Source organism: Dasypus novemcinctus, chromosome 24 (assembly GCF_030445035.2).
Source record: "Dasypus novemcinctus isolate mDasNov1 chromosome 24, mDasNov1.1.hap2, whole genome shotgun sequence".
Lineage (NCBI taxonomy): Eukaryota > Metazoa > Chordata > Mammalia > Cingulata > Dasypodidae > Dasypus > Dasypus novemcinctus.
Genome location: NC_080696.1, coordinates 2606058 through 2625506, shown reverse-complemented (window position 1 = coordinate 2625506; position 19449 = coordinate 2606058). Strand labels below are relative to the sequence as shown.

At 70.1% G+C, this 19449-nt stretch overlaps 2 protein-coding genes across 2 annotated transcripts in view; one reads left to right on the top strand and one right to left on the bottom strand.

The window, feature by feature from the left end:
* Nucleotides 1-19449, bottom strand: part of ATRN (attractin) — a 301223-nt gene that overhangs the window by 38062 nt on the left and 243712 nt on the right. The gene's annotated exons all lie outside the window — the stretch shown is intronic.
* On the top strand, nucleotides 4229-18808 carry SIGLEC1 (sialic acid binding Ig like lectin 1). Its single transcript, XM_071211514.1, is given in 22 exon segments — nucleotides 4229-4709; nucleotides 4812-5171; nucleotides 5241-5537; nucleotides 6280-6546; nucleotides 6920-7174; nucleotides 8697-8996; nucleotides 9838-10095; nucleotides 10656-10973; nucleotides 11241-11495; nucleotides 11617-11702; nucleotides 11704-11920; nucleotides 12396-12656; nucleotides 12733-13044; nucleotides 13677-13928; nucleotides 14106-14375; nucleotides 14451-14702; nucleotides 14966-15268; nucleotides 15660-15920; nucleotides 16510-16812; nucleotides 16931-17027; nucleotides 17710-17782; nucleotides 18194-18808. Coding segments are annotated over 22 exon segments (5568 nt in total). The 5' UTR covers nucleotides 4229-4243; the 3' UTR covers nucleotides 18299-18808.

The following is a 19449-nucleotide window of genomic DNA, read 5'->3' as shown; positions in this document are numbered from 1 at the left end:
GGGGGGTGGGCGGGGAAGGGGAGAGAAAAAATAAATCTTTAAAAAAAGCACAATGAGAGGCCACTTCACATCTATTAGGATGGCTATTATTAAAAAAAACACAATGGATGGTAACAAGCGCTGGTGAGGGCGTGGAGGCTGAATCCTCGCGTCAAGTGGCACAGCCACTGTGGAACAGAGCTGGGCAGCTCCTCAGAAAGGTCAGCACAGAGCGCGGGGCCCCCCGTTCCGCACTAGGTATACACCCCGAGGAGTCGAAAGCAGGGGTGAGGATCGCTCCTCACGGAACAGCGGCCACAGCAGCTGTATTTACAGCAGCCAAAGGTGGGGGCAGCCCGGGGGCCACCAACAGATGGCCGGCTGGACGAGGCGCGGCGCACGTGGGAGACTTTCCTCCAGCCGCAGAAAGGCTGATGGCGTGACGCGTGGAGGGACCTTGGAGGCGTGACGCTGAGTGACGCAGCCCAGGCGCAAGGGACAGCTCTTGTCCGATCCCACTCACACGGAATGCCTAGAACGGGCAGGTGCACAGGGCAGGACGTGGGGCGGACGCGGCCAGGGGCTGGGGAGGGGCCGGCGGGGAGTTAGGGCTTAGTGGGCAGAGCTTGTGGTGATGGAGCAGTTTTGGTAACAGACAGGCAATGGCTGCACGCTGTGAAAGTCAGGAATGCCACCGGCGCACTTAAAAATGGTTAAAATGATAAAGAAAAGGTTAAAACGGCAAATTTTATGTTATGTATGTTACCGCGACAATGTTTTTTTAAAGAAGGAGGCGTGACCTGCTTGTTGCTTTCTCTGTCCTGCTTTCTGGAATGCAGATAGGATGGCTGGAGCTCCAGTATCCTGCTGAGGAGAGTGGCGCAAAAACACAGGAAGGGTCTGGGACCATGGCGATAGTAGCTGCCAGACCAGCCCCGGAGGCCAACAGACGCTCGAGGGAGTGGGAGATTCTCTTCTGTTTCACTTAAACCGCTGTTATTTTAGTTGTATGCCATTGCTTGTAGTCAAACTTACTTTAACATATCGCAGTAAAAAAAATGTCTGGAGCCAATTTCCCAGCCTCCCCCTGCTGTGGTGGTCTCATCTGAACAGTGAGCGCACAAGCAGGTCATCGGCGTGGCCAGTTGAGAAAGTGCCCCGTGGGTGGTGCAGCCTTAATGGACCCGGGCAGGCCGGCCTCTGGGGAGCTCCGGATTCCTGGCACGTCCTGCCCGTGGGCCCAGTGGGAGCCCAGGTCCCGCCTCTGGCCTGTAGAGGGCCTGCCCCTGCCCCGTGGCCTTGGCCCTGGACGGGCCGCAGCCGCCTCCCGGCCACCTCCAGGCTGTGCGGCCTCGGGCTCTGCGGAAGGCAGAAGCAGCCTCCCAGGGGCCTCAGCCCGGCCTCCCCTCCAGTCTCCCTGGGGGCCGCCTCGCCAGCGCCTTGTCCACAGCTCAGCAGGTACCCCCCAAGCCTGGGCCTGGAGGGCGGGGGCGGGCCCGCGGGGGCCGCCGGGTGTGAGTGCGGGACCCCCACGAACCCGCGCCCAGGACACAGGTCAAAGCTGTGCACCTCCCACACCCCCCCTGCAAGCCCCCGCTCTCGCCAGTGCCGGCCGGTTCAAGTGCTGACCGTGGTCCTGACCCCAGCCCAGCCGGCCCAGCCAATCCTGACCTTAGCCCCCCTCACCGGCAGAGCACCCCAGCGCTTTCCTCCCCATCTCCATCCGACCCCAGCGGGACCCTCGTCCTAACCCCAGGTCAACCGAGCCCACCCCACCCCACCCCCCCCACCCTGATCCCAGCCTCCCCATCAGCACCCTCGCCCCACCCGGCCCCGGCCCCGCTCTAGTCTTCCCCTCCCTCTAATCGAGCCCAGGACCCCCAGGGGGCTCGGCTGGCATGCAGGTGGGTGGTAGAGGCGGGTCGTTTCCCAGGCAACAGGACCTGTGGCTGGTGTGGCCTTGGGGGAGGGCACTGACCCTGATCGGGGCTTTCCGTTACGTGGAGGCTCATCGGCTCCCAGAACTGCCCCGCTGCCCCTCCAAACCCCCCTGATTCCCACCCGCAGGGCGCATGCTCCTGCCGGGCCCCCCACCCCCCCTCCCCAGCCCAAAAGGGAAGTTGGAGACGGGGCTGGTGTTGGGAAAGAGAAACTGAACCCTCACCCGGACAGCTGCCCTCGGCAGGCCTGGCCTCCAGGTCAGGTCAGGGACCCGCTCTGCCCGCCCTCCCAGGAGCGTGGGGCGCCCGCTGCACACCCCAACCCCGACGCGCACGCCAGCCCCAGGAGGGACTTGAACGCCGTCCTCAGCCTGAGATCCTGGGTGACCCCGAGCCTCGCGCCCGGGGACGCCACTGTCCAGGGGGGCCGTGGCCCGAGGGGGGCGGCCTCAGGGCTGCTCCCGCCCCACCCCCGCTTCCTAGACCCCCCGTCGTACCTCCAGCACCCCACCCCGGCCAGGCTTTCAAACGGGGACCAGGGGCTCCCTCCCCAGGGCCGTCCCTGCCCTCCTTTTCTCAGGACAGTTCTCGGGGCGGCAGCCGGCTTTGGGGTGGTGCGGCCGAGCCAATCGGCAGGACGGGGAGGGCCTGGCCCCGCAGGTGTAGGGCTGGGCTAAGCAACGGCGCGGCAGCACGACGCCACTTTGGCTGGTTCTAGAAGAGTCCGCACGTGCCCTCCAGAAACCCCTGCCGCCCTCCTGAGCGTCCACCCAAACCCCACCAGGACACCTGTAGCTTCTGCAAGTGGGGAGCTGGGGTCAGCGCAGACATCACTGCTGTCTCCAGTGGGGGGAGCCTCCCTGACACCCCGCATGGCCCCGGGGTGCTGGTGATGCAGGCAGAGCCCCCCCTGTGGCCCTGGGGTGCTGGTGACGCAGGGAGAGTCCCCACGTGGCCCTGGGGTGCTGGTGACACAGGCAGAGCCCCCGCATGGCCCCGGGGTGCTGGTGACACAGGCAGAGCCCCCGTGTGGCCCTGGGGTGCTGGTGACGGAGGCCGAGCCCCCGCATGGCCCTGGGGTGCTGGTGACAGAGGCCAAGCCCCCGCATGGCCCCGGGGTGCTGGTGACGGAGGCCGAGCCCCCGCATGGCCCTGGGGTGCTGGTGACACAGGCTGAGCCCCCGCATGGCCCCGGGGTGCTGGTGATGCAGGCAGAGCCCCCGCATGGCCCCGGGGTGCTGCTGACACAGGCAGAGCCCCCGTATGGCCCTGGGGTGCTGGTGACAGAGGCCGAGCAAGGAGGCCACAGGCCCCGCCCGGGCCAGCCTGCCCCTCTCCTGGGCAAGGAGCAGCTGGGGCTGGCCAAAGAAAGGGTCCCAGCCAATGGGCAGACCCGCCTGCGGGAGCACCCGGGGGGCTGAGGCCTGAGGGACGGCCCGTGCCCGCCATGCCTTTTCCTTGGCTGCGCCCCACAGGCCGCGCCCGCCTCTGCATTTGGCTGAGCGCTGCTTAGCTGTCTCCCCGCAGCCCAGGCCCAGCCGGCCCCGGCCTCCGCTCGGCCCCTCCCAGGTGCCCCCCAGTAGCCGCTGGCACCAGCCAGGCCTGAGCCCAGAAGAGGTGCACGTGCCGGGGCCGGGACGAGCAGGGTCACAGGTTTCCTGCCCCCTCCCCCGCCCCCGCGCCTCCGCGCCCTGCTGAGCCAGCGCTCAGGGCCAGGGGGCATTGCCAGCGGGTGAGGCGCGTTTTCCCTTGTGTCCTGTCCCTGTGGCCCCAACACCCTGACCCACGGAGCCCCGGAGGGCGCTGAGCCCTCGTGTTTCTGGGGGCCACCTGGCACTGCGCCCTCGAGCCGCTTGTCGCCCTAGACTGGCCCTGCCACCCCCTGCCCAAACCTGAGCCCCGAGGCCGCATCCTGCTCCGGCCCGCGGAGGGGCCCGCGGGGGCCGGGGGTTCTGCGCTGCTGCTGGCACGTGTCCTCAGGCCCGGGAAAGGCTGCTCGCCAGCTGCCAAGGACAAGGCGAGCCCAGTGGCGTGCGCCAGGCGCCTGGAGGATGCATCCTGGAGGCCGAATGAGGTTTCAGCGGGCAGACGACTTGGTGGGAGGGACAGACTTGGGCAGCTGGAGAGCCCACGGAGAGACGGGACTGGCCCCCGGTGGGTCAGTGGGGGCCAGGGAGTGAGGCTGCAGAAGGGGACTGGAAGTGAGGACCTTTGGCGACCGGCTTGGGACCCAGAACTCACTGGCAATAGGGAGCCACAGAGGGTTTCTGAGCAGTGGAACGAGCCTTAACGGCAGCGCGTTGTGAGCGCAGCCAGGCCCCATTATGGCCTGCGGCTGGGACATGAGGCTCTGGGCGGAGGCCACCACTCTCGGGGCGCCCTGGGACCCTCCCTTGGCGCCTCTGGGCTCCAGTTCCTGTTGGCGAGGGGGAGGGAGCAGCAGCCCTGCAGACGCTTCCCCGAGGGGCTGGGAAAGCAGAACTCGGGCGTCCGCCCTGCGGGGGCTCGAGGACGCGCAGTCGGCCCTCTGCGCCCGGCACCAAGCGAGGACATTCCTGGGCACGCCCCGAGCTGGGAACCGGGCCTCCCGGCACCCGCTGGCTGGCACCCCGAGATCTGGCGGGCACGGCGGGTGGGAACCAGGGCTGGACCCTCAGCCGCTCGGGGGCTGCTGGCCCTGTGGTCCACGCCGCTCAGCCAGCCGCGCCCCCCTCCCAGGTGCCTGGACGCGCGAGCTCGCCATGGGCCCCCTGCCCGCGCTGCTGCTGCTGGCCTCGGTCCTCGCCCCAGGTGAGTGCCCAGCTGCGGCGGGCGGGCGGGCCCGGGCTGGGGGGCGCGGGGCTGGTGACCACGCATGCCCGCCGCTGCCCACCTCGCCCACCTCGCCCGCAGGCCGGGCCTCGTGGGGCGTGTCCAGCCCGCAGAGCGTGAGCGGCGTGAGTGGGTCCTGCCTGCTGGTTCCCTGCGCCTTCGACTTCCCCGCCGACGTGGAGGTGCCCGAGGGCATCACCGCCATCTGGTACCGCGACTGGGCGGGCGCGCGGCAGGTGGTGCTGCACTCGGCCGACCCCGCGCAGGTGGACGAGCGCTTCCGTGGCCGCGCGCGGCTCCTGGAGCCGCCCGAGCGCAAGGTGTGCAGCCTGCTGCTGGCCGACCTGCGGCCCGAGGACGCGGGCCCCTACAACTTCCGCTTCGAGATCAGCGAGGGCAACCGCTGGTCGGACGTCAGGGGCACGCAGATCACCGTCACAGGTGAGGCCGGGCGCGGTCCCCGCCCCCGGGCCCGCGGCGCCTGAGCCCTGAGCGCCCTTTCGCCTGCAGAGGAGCCGCTCGCACCGACCGTCGCCGCGCCGGCGTCGCTGCTCGAGGGCGCGCTCGTGGACTTGAACTGCTCCACGCCCTACGCCTGCCCGGAGGAGGCGGTCAGCCTGCGCTGGCACGGCCAGGACCCCGCCCGCTCCATCGTCTCCACCATCCGCAAGCTCGAGCCCACCGAGGTGGGCCAGGTGGAGACTCTGCGCGTGGCGCTGTCCTGGCAGGACCACGGCCGCGCCCTGCGCTGCCAGCTCTCGGTGGCCGGCCGCGGCGCCCAGGGCGCGCTCCGCCTCGACGTGCAGTGTGAGTGCGCCCAGCCCGCGGGCCCGCGCCGGGGCTCCCCCACTGCCGGCGCCTCCTCTCTCCTGCTGGCCCAAGGGGCGCCCCGAGGGGCGAGCGCCCGAGGGGGCGGGACCGCTCTGGGGAGTGCAGGGCGGACCCTGGAGGGCGCTGCGGGGCGGAGCCCGCGGGTCCCGCCTGAAGGTTCTCGAGCTGCGGGAGCCCGGGTGGGGGGTGTGGGGGGGTGGGCAGAGGCAGCCGGACAAGGCCCAGTGGCTGGGACCCTCCTGCCAGGCTCCCACGCGCACTGGGGCCCCCTCCGTGTGATGGAGGACGGAGGTGATGGTTAGAGTGGCCAGAGCGGTGGTGGCGCAGCGCGTCTTGTCACCTCACCTGCGTCAGCCCTGGAGGTGCTGGTGCTGCAGAACCTGCCCGGAGAAGGGCAGGAGGAGGGACCGAGGGCGGCCGTCTTGCCCGCAGCTTCCTTGCAAACGCGCCCTTCTCAGAGCCCTGGCGCCGCCCTGGGCCCCTCCCACCGGGCGGGTCCCTCCCCAGCAGCGTGGGGCCCGCGAGCTCCCCGAGGTGGGCGCGGGTCAAAGCAGAGAGCCCGGGGCGCGGGGCCGGGCGTGGGTGCAGGAACCTGCCCCGGGTGGGGGGCAGAGGCTGCCCTGGACACGGGCGCCAGAGGGTGCTTCCTTGGGGAGGAGTTTGGGGGGGTAGGAGGAGGGAGTGTGCCAGCCCTGCTCGCGTGCCCCCACGCCCCCAGACGCCCCCAGGGACGTGGAGCTCCTCCTCACGCCCTCGGGGCGGAACATCCTGCCGGGCGACCTGGTGACGCTCACCTGCCGGGCCAACAGCAGCTTCCCCGCGGTCAGCTCCCTGCAGTGGGTCAAGGACGGGGCGCCCCTGGAGGCCCGCGGGCAGGTGCTGCAGCTGCCCCGGGTGGCCTGGGACGACGCCGGCGTCTACACCTGCCGGGCTGGCAACGCCGTGGGTGCGGCCAGCTCGCCGCCCGTCCGCCTCCACGTCTTCGGTGAGTCCTGGGGGAGGCGGACCCTGCTTGGCCGGAGGGCGAGGAGGGGTCCAGGCTGCGGGGCCGAAGGGGCCGGGACGCGGCCGAGCCCCCTGCCTCCCCGGACGCGGTGCGGGAGGAAGGGGAGCGTGGTCCACTCTGAGCCCCCGCAAGCGAGGTCCACGCAGGGACACAGAGGTCCCGGGCTCTGGAGGCAGGACAGCGTGTCATCCCTGCCGCGCCGAGACGGAGGCCAGGGGCAGCGGTCGCCTGGCAGGGCAGCAGGCCGGAGAGATGCGGGAAAAGACGGGGGCGTCTCTGCAGAGGGGGAGGAGGATGTGCGGAGGCCCCGGCGACCGCGAGGGTCGCGCTGAGCCTGGTGCTGTCCCCGCAGCGGCCGAGGTCCGGCTGAGCCCGGCAGGCCCCTTCCTGGAGAACCAGACGGTGACGCTGACCTGCCACACGCCCGCCGAGGCCCCCGGCGACACCCGCTTCAGCTGGTACAGGAACCACGCCCTGCTCGAGGCCGCCCGTGCCAGCAGCCTCCTGCTGCCCGCCGCCACCAGGGCCGACTCGGGCTTCTACGCCTGCGAGGTGCGCAACGCCTGGGGCCACCAGCGCTCGGGCCCCGCCAGCGTGGTGGTCAGATGTAAGTGCATGCCCGGGGCAGGAGGGCGGCCACTCTGCACCAGGTGGCCTCTAACTTGGCACACCTGCCCGGCACACCTGCTCACACACCTGTCCGGCACACCTGCTCAGCTTACCTGCTTGGCACACCTGCTCGGCACACCTGCTCAGCACACCGCACACACCTGCCTGGCTCACCTGCTCGCACACTTGCACAGCACTGTGAGCTGCCTGGGCTGTAGCTCCCTCCTGCTTTGAAAACCTTTGAAACTTCATAAAACTTTTCATCATTTAATAATTTCAAATTATGAATAGCTTCAAGAATAGTACAAAGAATTATTACCATAAACCTTTCAGCCAGATTCCCCATTTGCTAACAGTTTGACACATTTGCTTTATCCTTCCTTCTCTCTCCTGGTAATGTATGTATACACCACTAGGTACACACATATACATACGTGTACACACATATACATACGTGTACACACATGTACAGATGCACATGACTGCACGCATACTTACTCTCTTTGTAAACACACATATACATATATACATATGCAGATCTATTTATCATATATCTACCTCTCATCTATTTTCATTTTCCTGAATCATTTGAAAGGAAGTTGTACATGTGATGCCCCTTTACCCTCGAATTTCTCAGCTTGTATATCCTAAGGTCATTCATTCTCTTGCAAAACCACGGGACAATGATGACAGTCAAGAATTTTAACATTGATTCAAGACTATTAGTAATCTATGATCTACACTCAGATTTTACCACTTGTTCCAATAATGAACTTTAAAATGGTGATTTTCTTCTGGTCCAGGGTCCGTATCATATTCAGTGGCCATGTCTCTCTCTCCCTCTCTCTCCTTCTCTCTCTGTCTCTCTGTCTCTGTCTCTCTCTCTCTCCCCCTCCCTCCCTCTCAATTCTTTTTTAAATTTTTTATTCTTTTTAAATTTTTAATTTTTTTGAGGTTCGAGAACTGGAGATTAAACCTGGGACCTCGTGTCCTTTGTGGGAAACTGGCGCTCGACCACTGAGCCACATGGAACACTTTATGTTTATTTCACTTTCTGTTTTTAGTTTTTTCTTTCCCGCGTCTCCTTATTCTCCTTTAACCTGGGCTGGCTTTGCTCCCCTCTTGTCTTTCCTGACAGGGGTGTTTGCGGGTGCAGTCCAGTTGGTGGCACGTGCCTCAGTTTGGGTTTGTCTGAACAGAGCGCACTGGCCTTGCGCCCTGGGCAGGGCTCGCCGGCGTGACGTGGGTGTGCCTTGCACACGCGCCGCCGCCTGCGGCTCTGCTGGCTTGGCGGGCGCCTCTGCCCGGCCTCTCTGGCGGTTCCTCGCCTTGACCCACTGGCCGCTGGCCTGGCTGTGCGGGGCAGGCTGGGCGCAGCGTGGGTGCAGCAGGCGCAGGAGCCACGGGGGCCGCCCCTTCTCCGGGGCGCTGGGGGCAAAGGAGGTGCAGGGGCCGTGGGCTTTCAAGGGGCTGGGGGCGCGTCCCCCCAAACTGACAGGCCATCCCACACCCCCACACAGACCCGCCCCCCGCCCCGGACCTGACCTCCTTCCTCGAGACGCAGTCGGGCCTCGTGGGCATCCTCCACTGCTCTGTGGTCAGCGAGCCCCCAGCCACCCTGGTGCTGTCCCACGGGGACGTCGTCCTGGCCTCCACCGCCAGGGAGGGCGTCCACAGCCCTCGCTTTGTCATCTCCTCTGCCCCCCACTCCCTGCACCTGGAGATCCGCGACCTGGGGGCGGCTGACAGCGGGGAGTACCGCTGCTCGGCCTCCAACGCCCTGGGGAACGCGTCCTCCACCCTGGACTTCCAGGCCAGCAGTACGGCGGGCACGGGAGGGGGCGGGCACGGGGGTGGCCGGGCACGGGGGGACGGGCACAAGGGGGTGGCCGGGCATGGGGGCAGCTGGGCACGGGGGGGCAGGCACAGGGGGGCGGTCTGGCAGGGGGGGCTGGGCACAGAGGGGGTGGGCACGGGGGCCAGGCACAGGGGAGCGGCCGGGCATGGGGAGGTGGGCACAGGTGGGCAACCGGGCAGGGGGGTGGGGCGGCAGGACACGGGATGGCAGGCACAGGGGGGCCGGGCATGGGGGGCTGGGCCTGGGGGCTGGCCGGGCACGGGGGGCCGGGCACGGGGGTGGGCACGGGGGGTGGGCACGGGGGTGACAGCTGGGCACGGGGGCCAGGCATGGGGAGGGGGGCGGCCAGGCACGGGTTGGAGGCCGCGCGGCTCCTTCCGAGGTCGCGGCTCGGCTGCTGGCCCGCGCAGGCCGCACGGAGGCGTCCCAGCCTCAGCGTTGCTGGGAGTCAGGCAGGAAGCGGCCCTGCACGCAGAGTCATTCACGGCTGCCTGAACTTTGTAGCATCGGGCGTTTCGGGGCGGCTCCGTGCGGGACTCAGATATGGGGACAAACCCGGGGAGCGCCGCGAGTGCCGCCCTCGCCCCTCCTGGGGCCGTGTGGGCGTAGCTGCCCCCTCAAGCTGCGGCTCAGCGCCCAGCGCATTGGAGGCCGAGCCCTCCTGCCGCAGGGAGAGCCGCGGCGCCCGTGCCACAGCGCCCGGACGGGAGGGACCCCGGGAGGGCAGCCTGGGGGGAGGCGGGAGGCCGCGCAGGGGCGGGCGGGCGGCCGGGCACTCACGCCTCCCCCCGCCTGTCCCGCAGCCGCCCGCCTCGTCATCAGCCCGGCCGCCGAGGTGGCGGAGGGGCAGGCGGTGACGCTGCGCTGCTCCAGCCTCCTGAGCCCGGCGCCCGACACGCTCTTCTCCTGGTACCGGAACGGGGCCCTGCTCCTCGCGGGGCACAGCAGCAGCCTCGACCTGCCCGCCGCCTCCAGCGCCGACGCCGGCTCCTACCACTGCCGAGCCCAGGACGGCCGGGGCGCCAGCAGCTCCTCCGCCACCGCCGTGCTCACCGTGCTCTGTGAGCAGCCCGGCCCGCCCCGCCCTCCAGGGACCCCCGGCCCTGTCCTGCCCTGTCCTCCCGGGGCCGAAGCTTAGGGAAAAAACCGGGGGCTTGCTCTCCCTCTGCCTCCCACGTCCCCCCCACCCAATGCCGGCCTCAAACCCGAACTTTGTCCCCTGGGCTGGGCCTGGGGACACACACTCCTATGTATGTGCACACGCCCCACGGGTTATGCCCTCACGAGTTCCCACAGACAGTGTGGGTGCCCGTCAGTCCCGGGGCGCCCTGAAACCACAGAAGGTCCCCCTGATGTGCACAGGGCCCATTCCAGGGAAGCACAGCCCCATGTCCGGGGTGTTGGCGCCGGCTCTCTGGCCTCCACCTCTGGAAGTCCCCAGAAAGTGGGCACGAGGCTCTGAGTTCGAGGGGGCTGGCCAAGAGCAGATGAGGGCCAGGGAGGGGCTCGGCAGTTGGGGTGGCATGGGATCCCCCGGGGCCACGGCGGGCCCTTCGCTGCCGGCAGGGTGGGGTCCTGCCCACTGCAGGGCGAAGGCCCACGCTCCCACCGCCCCCCACAGACGCCCCGCGCCGGCCCACCCTCAGCGCCCGGCTGGACCCCGGCGCGGCCCTGCGCGGCCTCCTGCTGTGCCGCGTGGACAGCGACCCCCCCGCCCAGCTGCGGCTGCTGCACGGGGGCCGCGTCGTGGCCGCCTCCGGGGCCCCAGGCAGGGGCTGCAGCTCCTGCGGGGGCTGCTCCCGGCACACGGTCAGCGACGCCCCCAACCTGCTGCGCCTGGAGATCCAGGACCCGGTCCTGGAGGACGAGGGCGAGTACCTGTGCGAGGCCAGCAGCGTGCTAGGCAACGCCTCGGCCGCCGCCACCTTCAACGCTCAGGGTGAGGGCGGCGCGCCCGGGGCCGGGGCGGGAGCGGCGGGGGGAGCGGGCGGCCCCGGGGCGGGCGGGAACCCCGGCCACGCGGCCCCCTGCTCGGCTTCCAGCGGAGCACGCGGAGGGCCCCGGGGCGGGAAGGGGGCTGCCCTCGTCCCCTCTGCGGGCCCCGCCCAGCGCCCCCCGCCGCCTGGGCAGGCCCTGCTGGCCCCGCAGGCGCCCCGAGGCTCTCCTCCGGCCCCGCTCGAGCCGGCCCGCGCCGCCCGCCCTGCAGCCACCGCGCTGGTCGTGGCGCCGCTGGACACGCTGCGGGAGGGCGCGGCCGCCAACCTCACGTGCCATGTCCGCCGCGCGGCCGGCGGCCCCGCCAACTACTCCTGGTTCCGGGACGGGGCGCTGTGGGCCCAGGGCCCCCTGGACACCGTCACCCTGCTGCCCGTGGCCCGCGCCGACGCCGGCCTCTACGCCTGCCGCGTGCTCGCCCCCGCGGACGCCCAGCCCTCCGCGCCCGTGCTGCTGAGCGTGCTCTGTGGGTGCCGGGGCAGCGGGGTGCGGGGGGCCCGACGGGCTGGACCGGGGGCGTGTGGACGGGGAGCGGGCACCCTGTGAGGCTGAGCAGAGCGGGGCCTGACTCGCCCCTGTCCGCACAGACCCCCCGGACCCCCCGAAGCTGTCGGCCCTGCTGGACGTGGCCCGGGGCCGCGTGGCGCTGTTCCTGTGCTCCGTGGACAGCCGCCCCCCCCGCCCGGCTGGCGCTGCTCCACGGCGAGCGCCTTCTGGCCACCAGCCCGGGACCCCAGCCCCCCACGCACGGCCGGCTCCGCGCCAGGGCCGCGGCCAACTCGCTGCAGCTGGAGATCCACGAGCTGGGCCTGGACGACTCGGGCAGCTACCGCTGCGAGGCCACGAGCGCGCTGGGGGCGGCCAGCGCCGCGCTGTTCTTTCAGGTTCGAGGTGAGGCTGGGCCTCGTCCGCGGCCGCCCACGTGCCGGCCTGGGTTGCGGGGACTTCACGGTGCGGCGGGAGCCTTTCCGCGGCCGGCTAGAGACCGCCCGCTGTCCAGCCGCGTGAGGACGACTCGCGGGGGCTCGTGCGGCTGCGGCCCGTGGGTGCCTTCTCCTGCAGTGACGAGCCTTCACAGGGAGCACCCCTCTTATTAGCAGCTGCGCGGGCATGGGGTGCATGGGCTCCCCGCTGGCAGGCGCTCTAGGACTGGCCAACAAAACTGTAACCCAGGGGGGCGGTGGGCCAAGGACGGGGCCGGCCGGCGGCGGGCGGGGTGCCGGGCAAGGTGGGCCTCGGTCGTGGGTTTGGGGCGCCGCGGCTCCAGGCTGATCCCCCCGGCCCGGGAGGGGGCCACGCAGTCGGCGTGACAGGGCCCCAGACCGCAGAGGGTGCGGTGCGCGCCCTCACCTCCTCCCGCTTGCAGGAGCCTGGGTCCAGGTGTCCCCGTCGCCGGAGCTCCAGGAGGGCCAGGCCGTGGTTCTGAGCTGCCAGGTCCCCACGGGGGTCCCCGACGGGACCTCGTTCCGCTGGTTCCGGGACGGCCAGCCCCTCCAGGAGCCCACGGCGGCCTCGCTGCGCTTCGCGGCCATCGCGCCGAGCCACGCGGGAGCCTACCACTGCCAAGCCCAGACCCCGGGCGCGGCCTCCGCGAGCCTGGCTGCCCCGGTCAGCCTGCACGTGTCCTGTAAGGGCCGCCCTCTTGGGGGGGCCCTGGGCGGGGGGGTCCCCGGGCTGCGCCCCCTGAGCGTGCCTCCCCGCAGACGCCCCGCGCCGCGCCTCGCTCACCGCGCTGATGGACACGGGCCCTGGACGGCTGGGCCTCCTGCTGTGCCGCGTGGACAGCGAGCCCCTGGCCCAGCTGCGGCTGCTCCGCGGGGACCGCGTGGTGGCCGCCTCCTCGCAGGCCGGGCCCGAGGCTGCAGACGGCCGCCTGCGGCTGCGGGCGGCGGCGGCGCCCAACGCGCTGCGCCTGGAGATCCGCGGGGCGGTGCTGGAGGACGGCGGCGAGTACCGCTGCGAGGCCAGCAACGCGCTGGGCCGGGCCTCGGCGCAGGCCGCCTTCGACGCGCAGGGTCAGTGCGGGCGCGGGGCGCGGCGGCCCCTCGACAGGGGCTTCCGGGGGCCGGGCGCAGGCGGGAGGGCACAGCCCAGGGCCGGCCCCGCTCCCGCCTCTCCGGCCGCAGTTTCCAGACTTCTAAGAGCGCGCAGCACGTGTGTGCACACACGGGACGACACGGCCGTGCCAGGTGTGCTGCAGCGCGACTTTCTCTTCCCACGTCGTGCCACCCTCGCTCCCACCTGCTGCTAAAACTTTGCATCCCCCCAAACCGAAACCCCACGAGGCATCTCCTTTGAGCAGCCGCTCCCGCTCCCGCCGCCAGCCCCGTGCCCGTCGGCGTCCTGCCTCCGCCGGGTCGCTTGTTCTAGAGCCTCATGTAGGCAGAGCCGGGCGGTGGCCGGCCGTCGGGGCTGCCTCCTCCCCACGGGACCCCCAGGCCGGTGGGGGGGCTGGGCACCCCGGGGCCGCGTGAGCCCCGCTTGCGCCTCCCGAGAGGGGCAGTGCCTTTTCCCAAACCCGACCTGGGAACCCCTCACGGTGGGCGCCCGAGGCTCCCAGAGGCGGGGGCCGCGCCCGCCGCGTTGCAGGCCTGCTTCACCCCGGGGACCCCCGCCCTGGCCGCGCCCTGACCCTGCCCTTCCGCAGCCGTCCACGTGCTGGTGTGGCCCGAGGGCAGCGTGCAGGAGGGGCAGCCGGTGAACCTGACCTGCCTGGTGTGGAGCGACCGCCCAGCCCTGCTCAGCCTCACCTGGTACCGCGACGGGCAGCCACGCGTCGGGGGCCGCTCCCTCCTCCTGCCCAACGTCAGCGTCGCAGACGCCGCGTCCTACAGCTGCGGAGCGGGGGTCCCCGGCCAAGCCCCCAGCCTCTCCAGACCCGTCACCCTGGACGTCCACCGTGAGTGTGGCGGGCGGGGGCGTGTGGCTGCCCGGCCCTCGGCGCCCGGGAGCGTTGGGTTTGGGGGGCGGTGGGCGCCGGTGCCTTCTTCTGGGCGGAGGCGCAGGGCATTTGGGGGCCCTGGGGCGGGGGGGCCCGGGCCACTGCGGGTCCGAGCGCCCCCGTCCGCCCCCGCAGACGCGCCCCGCAACCTGCGCCTGACCTACCTCCTGGAGGGCCGCGGCGGGCAGCGGGCGCTGGTCCTGTGCGCCGTGGACAGCCGCCCGCCCGCGCAGCTGACCCTCAGCCACGCCGGCCGCCTCCTGGCCTCCTCGACCGGGGCCTCCGCCCCCAACGCCCTGCGCCTGGAGCTGCGGGAGCCGCGGCCCCGCGACGAGGGCCTCTACAGCTGCTCGGCCCGCAGCCCCCTGGGCCGGGTCAACGCGTCCCTGGAGCTGCGGCTGGAGGGTGAGGCGGGCCTGCCGGGGCCACGGGGCGGGGACTTGGCGCTGGCCGCCCGGCTGACCCCGCCTCCTCGGGCAGGCGTGCGGGTGACCCTGGCGCCCTCGCCCGCCATGCCCGAGGGAGCTCCCTTCACGGCGACCTGCGAGGACCCCGCCGTGCGCCTGCCCGCCCTCGTCACCTGGTTCCACAATGGCCGCTGGCTGCAGGAGGGGCCGGCCACCTCCCTGTCCTTCCCGGCGGCCACGCGGGCGCACGCGGGCGCCTATCACTGCCAGGTGCAGGATGCCCAGGGCACGCGCAGCTCCCGGCCTGCCGCCCTGCAAGTCCTCTGTGAGCAGAGACCCCCGGCTGGGGCGTCCGGGGGCGCGGGGGCTTCCGGTCCTGGTGGGGGTGGGCGCTGACTGCCGTGGACGCGGCAAGGGGCACCGGGCGACGGGGAAGGGGATCCGGGGCCTCTACGTGACACAGGCGAGCCCTGCGTGCGGGCGCCCGCCCGCCAGAGCCCGAGAAGGAGTCGCTCCCGGGGGTGGCGCTCATCCAGAGCGGGCGCCAGGCGGGCAGCGGCCGGCCCCCGACCATGCCCCGCCCCACAGACGCCCCCCGGGACGTGGTGCTGACCTCCTTCCGGGACGCGCGGGCCGGCACCGGGGCCGTGCTGCAGTGCACCGTGGACAGCGAGCCGCCGGCCGCCCTGGCCCTGGCCCGCGACGGCACCCTGCTGGCCGCCAGCCACGGCGTCACCGGCGCGGCGTTGGAGCCAGGCCACGTCCAGGTGGCCCGCAACGCCCTGAGGCTGCAGGTGCACGACGCGCCCACGGGTGACCAGGACACCTACACCTGCACGGCCCGCAACCGGCTGGGCTCGGTCAGCACGACCAGGCAGCTGCGCATGGACGGTGAGCGGGGGCGGCTCGCGGGCACGTCGACGCGGCCCTGCTCAGGGAAGCCTGATCTGATGGAGGAGGCACAGCTGCCACCGGGTGGGGGCCCACACACACGGGTGCCCGGTGCAGGGCAGACCCACCGCCCCACAGAGCCTGGACTGGGAAGGGCATGGACCCCAGGGCAGGAGAGAGATGGGCCGGGCCCGGCAGGAGCCCAGACTGATGGAGGGGGTGCGAGCCCATCTGAGGGGCAAGGAGCTGGTCAGACGAGGGAGGCATGGCCCCGGCCCTTTTCTCAGGACTCTCACCTGATGGGGAGACCGAGGCCCACCTTGGGGGACCCCGGCCCAGCGGGGCTGACACCTGGTCCCGGCCGCCCACCCCTCCGGGTCCCCGTCTGCAGGTGTGCGGGTCGTGGCCGAGCCGGGCCTGGAGGTGCCTGAGGGCGCAGCGCTGAACCTGAGCTGCCTCGTGCCCGGCGGCCCCGGGCCCTCGGGCAACGCCACCTTCTCCTGGTTCTGGAACGGCCAGCAGCTGCACGGGCAGCCCGCGCCCACGCTCGCCTTCGCCCGCGTGACCCGTGCCCAGGCCGGGTGGTACCACTGCCGCGCCGAGCTCCCCGCCGGGGCCGCCATCTCGGTTCCAGCCGTGCTTCGCGTGCGCTGTGAGTGAGCTGCCCCCGCCGGCCCACCCGCCCCTTCCTGCCGCAGATCTCCTCTCCCATCTGCAAAGAGCAGGCACTTCAGCGAGGGAGCCCCTGGCTCTGTCTTGAGCGTCTGTGCCTCAGTTTCCTCATCTGTACAATGGGGACTGCATCAAGCCCCTCCTCTAGAGAGGAGTACAGGGGGAGTGCACAGAGCATCCCCAATCAGCCTTTGCCTGTTCGTCCATCTTCCCTGGGTCCCAGCTGTATCAGTCAGCTACTGCTGTGTGAGAAACCAGCCCAGAACGTAATTGTTCTGTTGTTGTGAAAAGCCGTTAAAGCAATATTTTATTTGCTCACAGTTCTGTAGGTGGGAAGTTTGGGCTGGGCCGATCTGCGGGTGTCACCTCACGGGGCCGTGGCACCTGCTTGGTGCCCAGTGGGAGAACAAAGGCAGCTGGGGATGCGCAGCCCTGCGCCTTCTCACGGTCAGATCGAGCCCCAGAGCCCAGAGGCGGGGCTTGACGCCCTCCCGGCAGGGGCAGTGGCGTCCGGGCGTGCGGTGTGGGCACGGGAGGGACTGGCCGTTGGGTCACCGCCCGCCCCGCAGACCCTCCCAGTTCGCCCACCGTGACGGTCTTCGTGGAGCCCGAGCGCGGCCTGCAGGCCATCCTGGACTGCCGCGTCGACAGCGAGCCCAGTGCCCGCCTGACCCTGCACCTGGGCGGCCGGCTGGTGGCCTCCAGCCCGCCGCGGGACGCCCCCGCGCAGCCACACGTCCACGTCGCAGCGTCCCCCAATGGCCTGCGGGTGCACGTGGAGGAGCTGGGGCCCGGCGACCAGGGCGACTGCGTGTGCGCGGCCACCAACGCCCTGGGCGCCGCCTCTGCCTCCGCCCACCTCAGCACCGGGGGTGAGTGGCGGCCGGCCGAGCCCCTCGCGCGGGGAGGGTCTCCCGGGATGACGGGAGGGACGGGGTCCCCGGGGGCCGCGGGAGGCGCCGAGCGTGACGCAGCCCGCCCTTGTTGCAGGCCTGCGGCGCCTGCGCCAGTCCCGCCTGCTGCTGGGGCTGCTGGGGCTGCTGGAGGGCCTCCTGCTGCTGGGCCTCGGGCTCTGCTACGCCTGGAGGTGCGTCCCCGCGCCCGCCCCGGGGGCACAGACCAGGTCCCGGCTGCCCCTCCCGCCAGGAAGTCCCTCTAGAATCCCCCCTGCGTCCCCCCTGCAGTAGCGTCCTTCCTGCCTTCTCTTGACCGGGTTTTCACTGAAGACAGGGCTGGGGAGGAGAAAAGACACCCCCAGCCCTCCACCCAGCCCCCCACTCCACCCAGTCCCCACTCTCCACCCGGCCCCCCAGCTCTCCACCCAGCCCCACTCCTCTCCTCCCGGGCCCCCACTCCACCCAGTCCCCCACTCTCCACCCGGGCCCCCTCCACCCGGCCCCCCCACCTGCCCCCACTCCCCACCTGGCCCCACCCCTACCCACCTGCCCCCTCCACCTGCCCCCCACTCTCCACCTGGCCCCCCCCAGCTTTCCACCCCGTGTCCTACTCCCCATCTGGTCCCCCACTCTCTGCCCCGTCCCTCCCTCCACCCAGCCCCCCCACCTGTCCCCCATTCTCCACCAGGCCCCCCCTCCACCTGCCCCCCCTCTCCACCCAGCTCCCCACTCTCCACCTGCCCCACTCTCCACCTGCCCCCACTCTCCACCTGCCCCCGCTCTCCACCTGCCCCCGCTCTGTACAGCGAGCGTTCGGGGCTGAGCCCGGGCAGGCGGGTGGCGGAGGCCTCCAGGCCGCTCTGCCTTCTGCAGGAAGCGGCTTTTCCATAGACTGCGCGGGGAGGAGGATGCGCTGGAGATGGAGCCTCAGGAGCCCGCCCTGCAGGTAGCCGCTCTGCGCGTGCGCGGCCGCCAGAGGCTGCTCTCCCGCAGGGCACGTGGGCGCCGGCCGCCGAGGGCCCGATCTGCCGGGCGGGGAGCGGCCTCCTCTCTGGACCCAGCGGCATCACCTCTGCTTCCAGGGCACGGTGGCCGGCGCTCCGCGCTTCCGAGGGCCCTGGGCGGGAGCAGCCTCTGCTTCTCCTCGCGGTGGGTGGCGTGGGGCTGTTTGGGGCCAGGAGCCCAGGGCAGCCCCAGCCCCCCATTCTGACATTCCCTGGGGACCCCCAGGACTGGTGGGGCCGGGGCTGCCCTTGTCCAGAGCTGGGGTCAGGCGGCGCCGCCCAGCGTCTCCTCTGCGGGAGGCTTGTCCGTCCTGGTGCCGTGGGACCCCGACTGACCAGGCACTGCCCCCCAGGAGGAGGACGCCGGCGCCTGCGGCGACCTGGACCTCCCCGGGGAGTCTGCACTGGACCCTGCCCTCACCTGTGAACGTGGCTCTGGGGCCCCTTACTCCCAGTGACCTGCCCCCGAGGAAAACGGGGTGAGAAGAGGGCGACCCGCAGTCTGCCGGAGAGCGTCGAGTCGGGGCACGGCGGCGAAGCGCGCTGCGCACTGTCCCCTCAGCCCCGGAGCCCGGAGCTCGCCGTGCCTCCACTGCTGCCCCACGCCGAGCCCTTCGGAGTCCTGGGCTCCCTGCTCTGGCGCGTCCGTGTCCTCACCAGCTGGCCGAGGGGCTCCGTGGACAACTCACACCGGGCTGCCCGACAGGCCCGGAGCGGAGACCTGGACGTGGGGGAATGGCACGTTCCTCTCCCGAGCTGGGTGGGCGTCAGGCAGGCGCGGGCCGGCTTCACTCTCCCCCGCGCACCGTTTCCGATCGCGGGGTCACGCCGGCCCCGTCGCAGCCACGTTCCCCCCAGGGCGTGATTTTTCTGTAAACCCACAAGTTCTCTAACAACAACAAACTAGGCCGATCTCAGTTATCAGTGCAGGTGTAAAAATCATAAATAAAATTGTTACGGAGAAAGAATTGAACAGTGTTTTAATGGGATGACATTTTCTGAGCAAGTAAGGTGTATCCTAGGCATGCAGGGCTGTGCAAAAAGTTTTTAGTATTAATAAACATGTACGGGGAAGCGGACTTGGCCCAGGGGTTAGGGCGTCCGTCTCCCACATGGGAGGTCCGCGGTTCAAACCCCGGGCCTCCTTGACCCATGTGGAGCTGGCCCATGTGCAGTGCTGATGCGCGCAAGGAGTGCCCTGCCACGCAGGGGTGTCCCCCGCGTAGGGGAGCCGCACGTGCAAGGAGTGCACCCCGTAAGGAGACCCGCCCAGCGTGGAAGAAAGTGCAGCCTGCCCAGGAGTGGTGCCGCCCACACAGAGAGCTGACACAACAAGATGAGGCAAAAAAACACAGATTCCCGTGCCGCTGACAACAACAGAAGCCAACAAAGAACATGCAGCACATAGACACAGAGAACAGACAACTGGGGGGAGGAGGGAAGAGAAACAAATAAATAAATAAAACTCTTAAAAAAACATGTACAGTAACATTAAAGGAGAAACCATATCCATTTCAGTGAACGTTGCAAAAGCATTTGATGTATAATAATACATATTACTGATGAAATTTTTTAAATATTTTATTTTAGAATAAAAGCTTTCTTAATC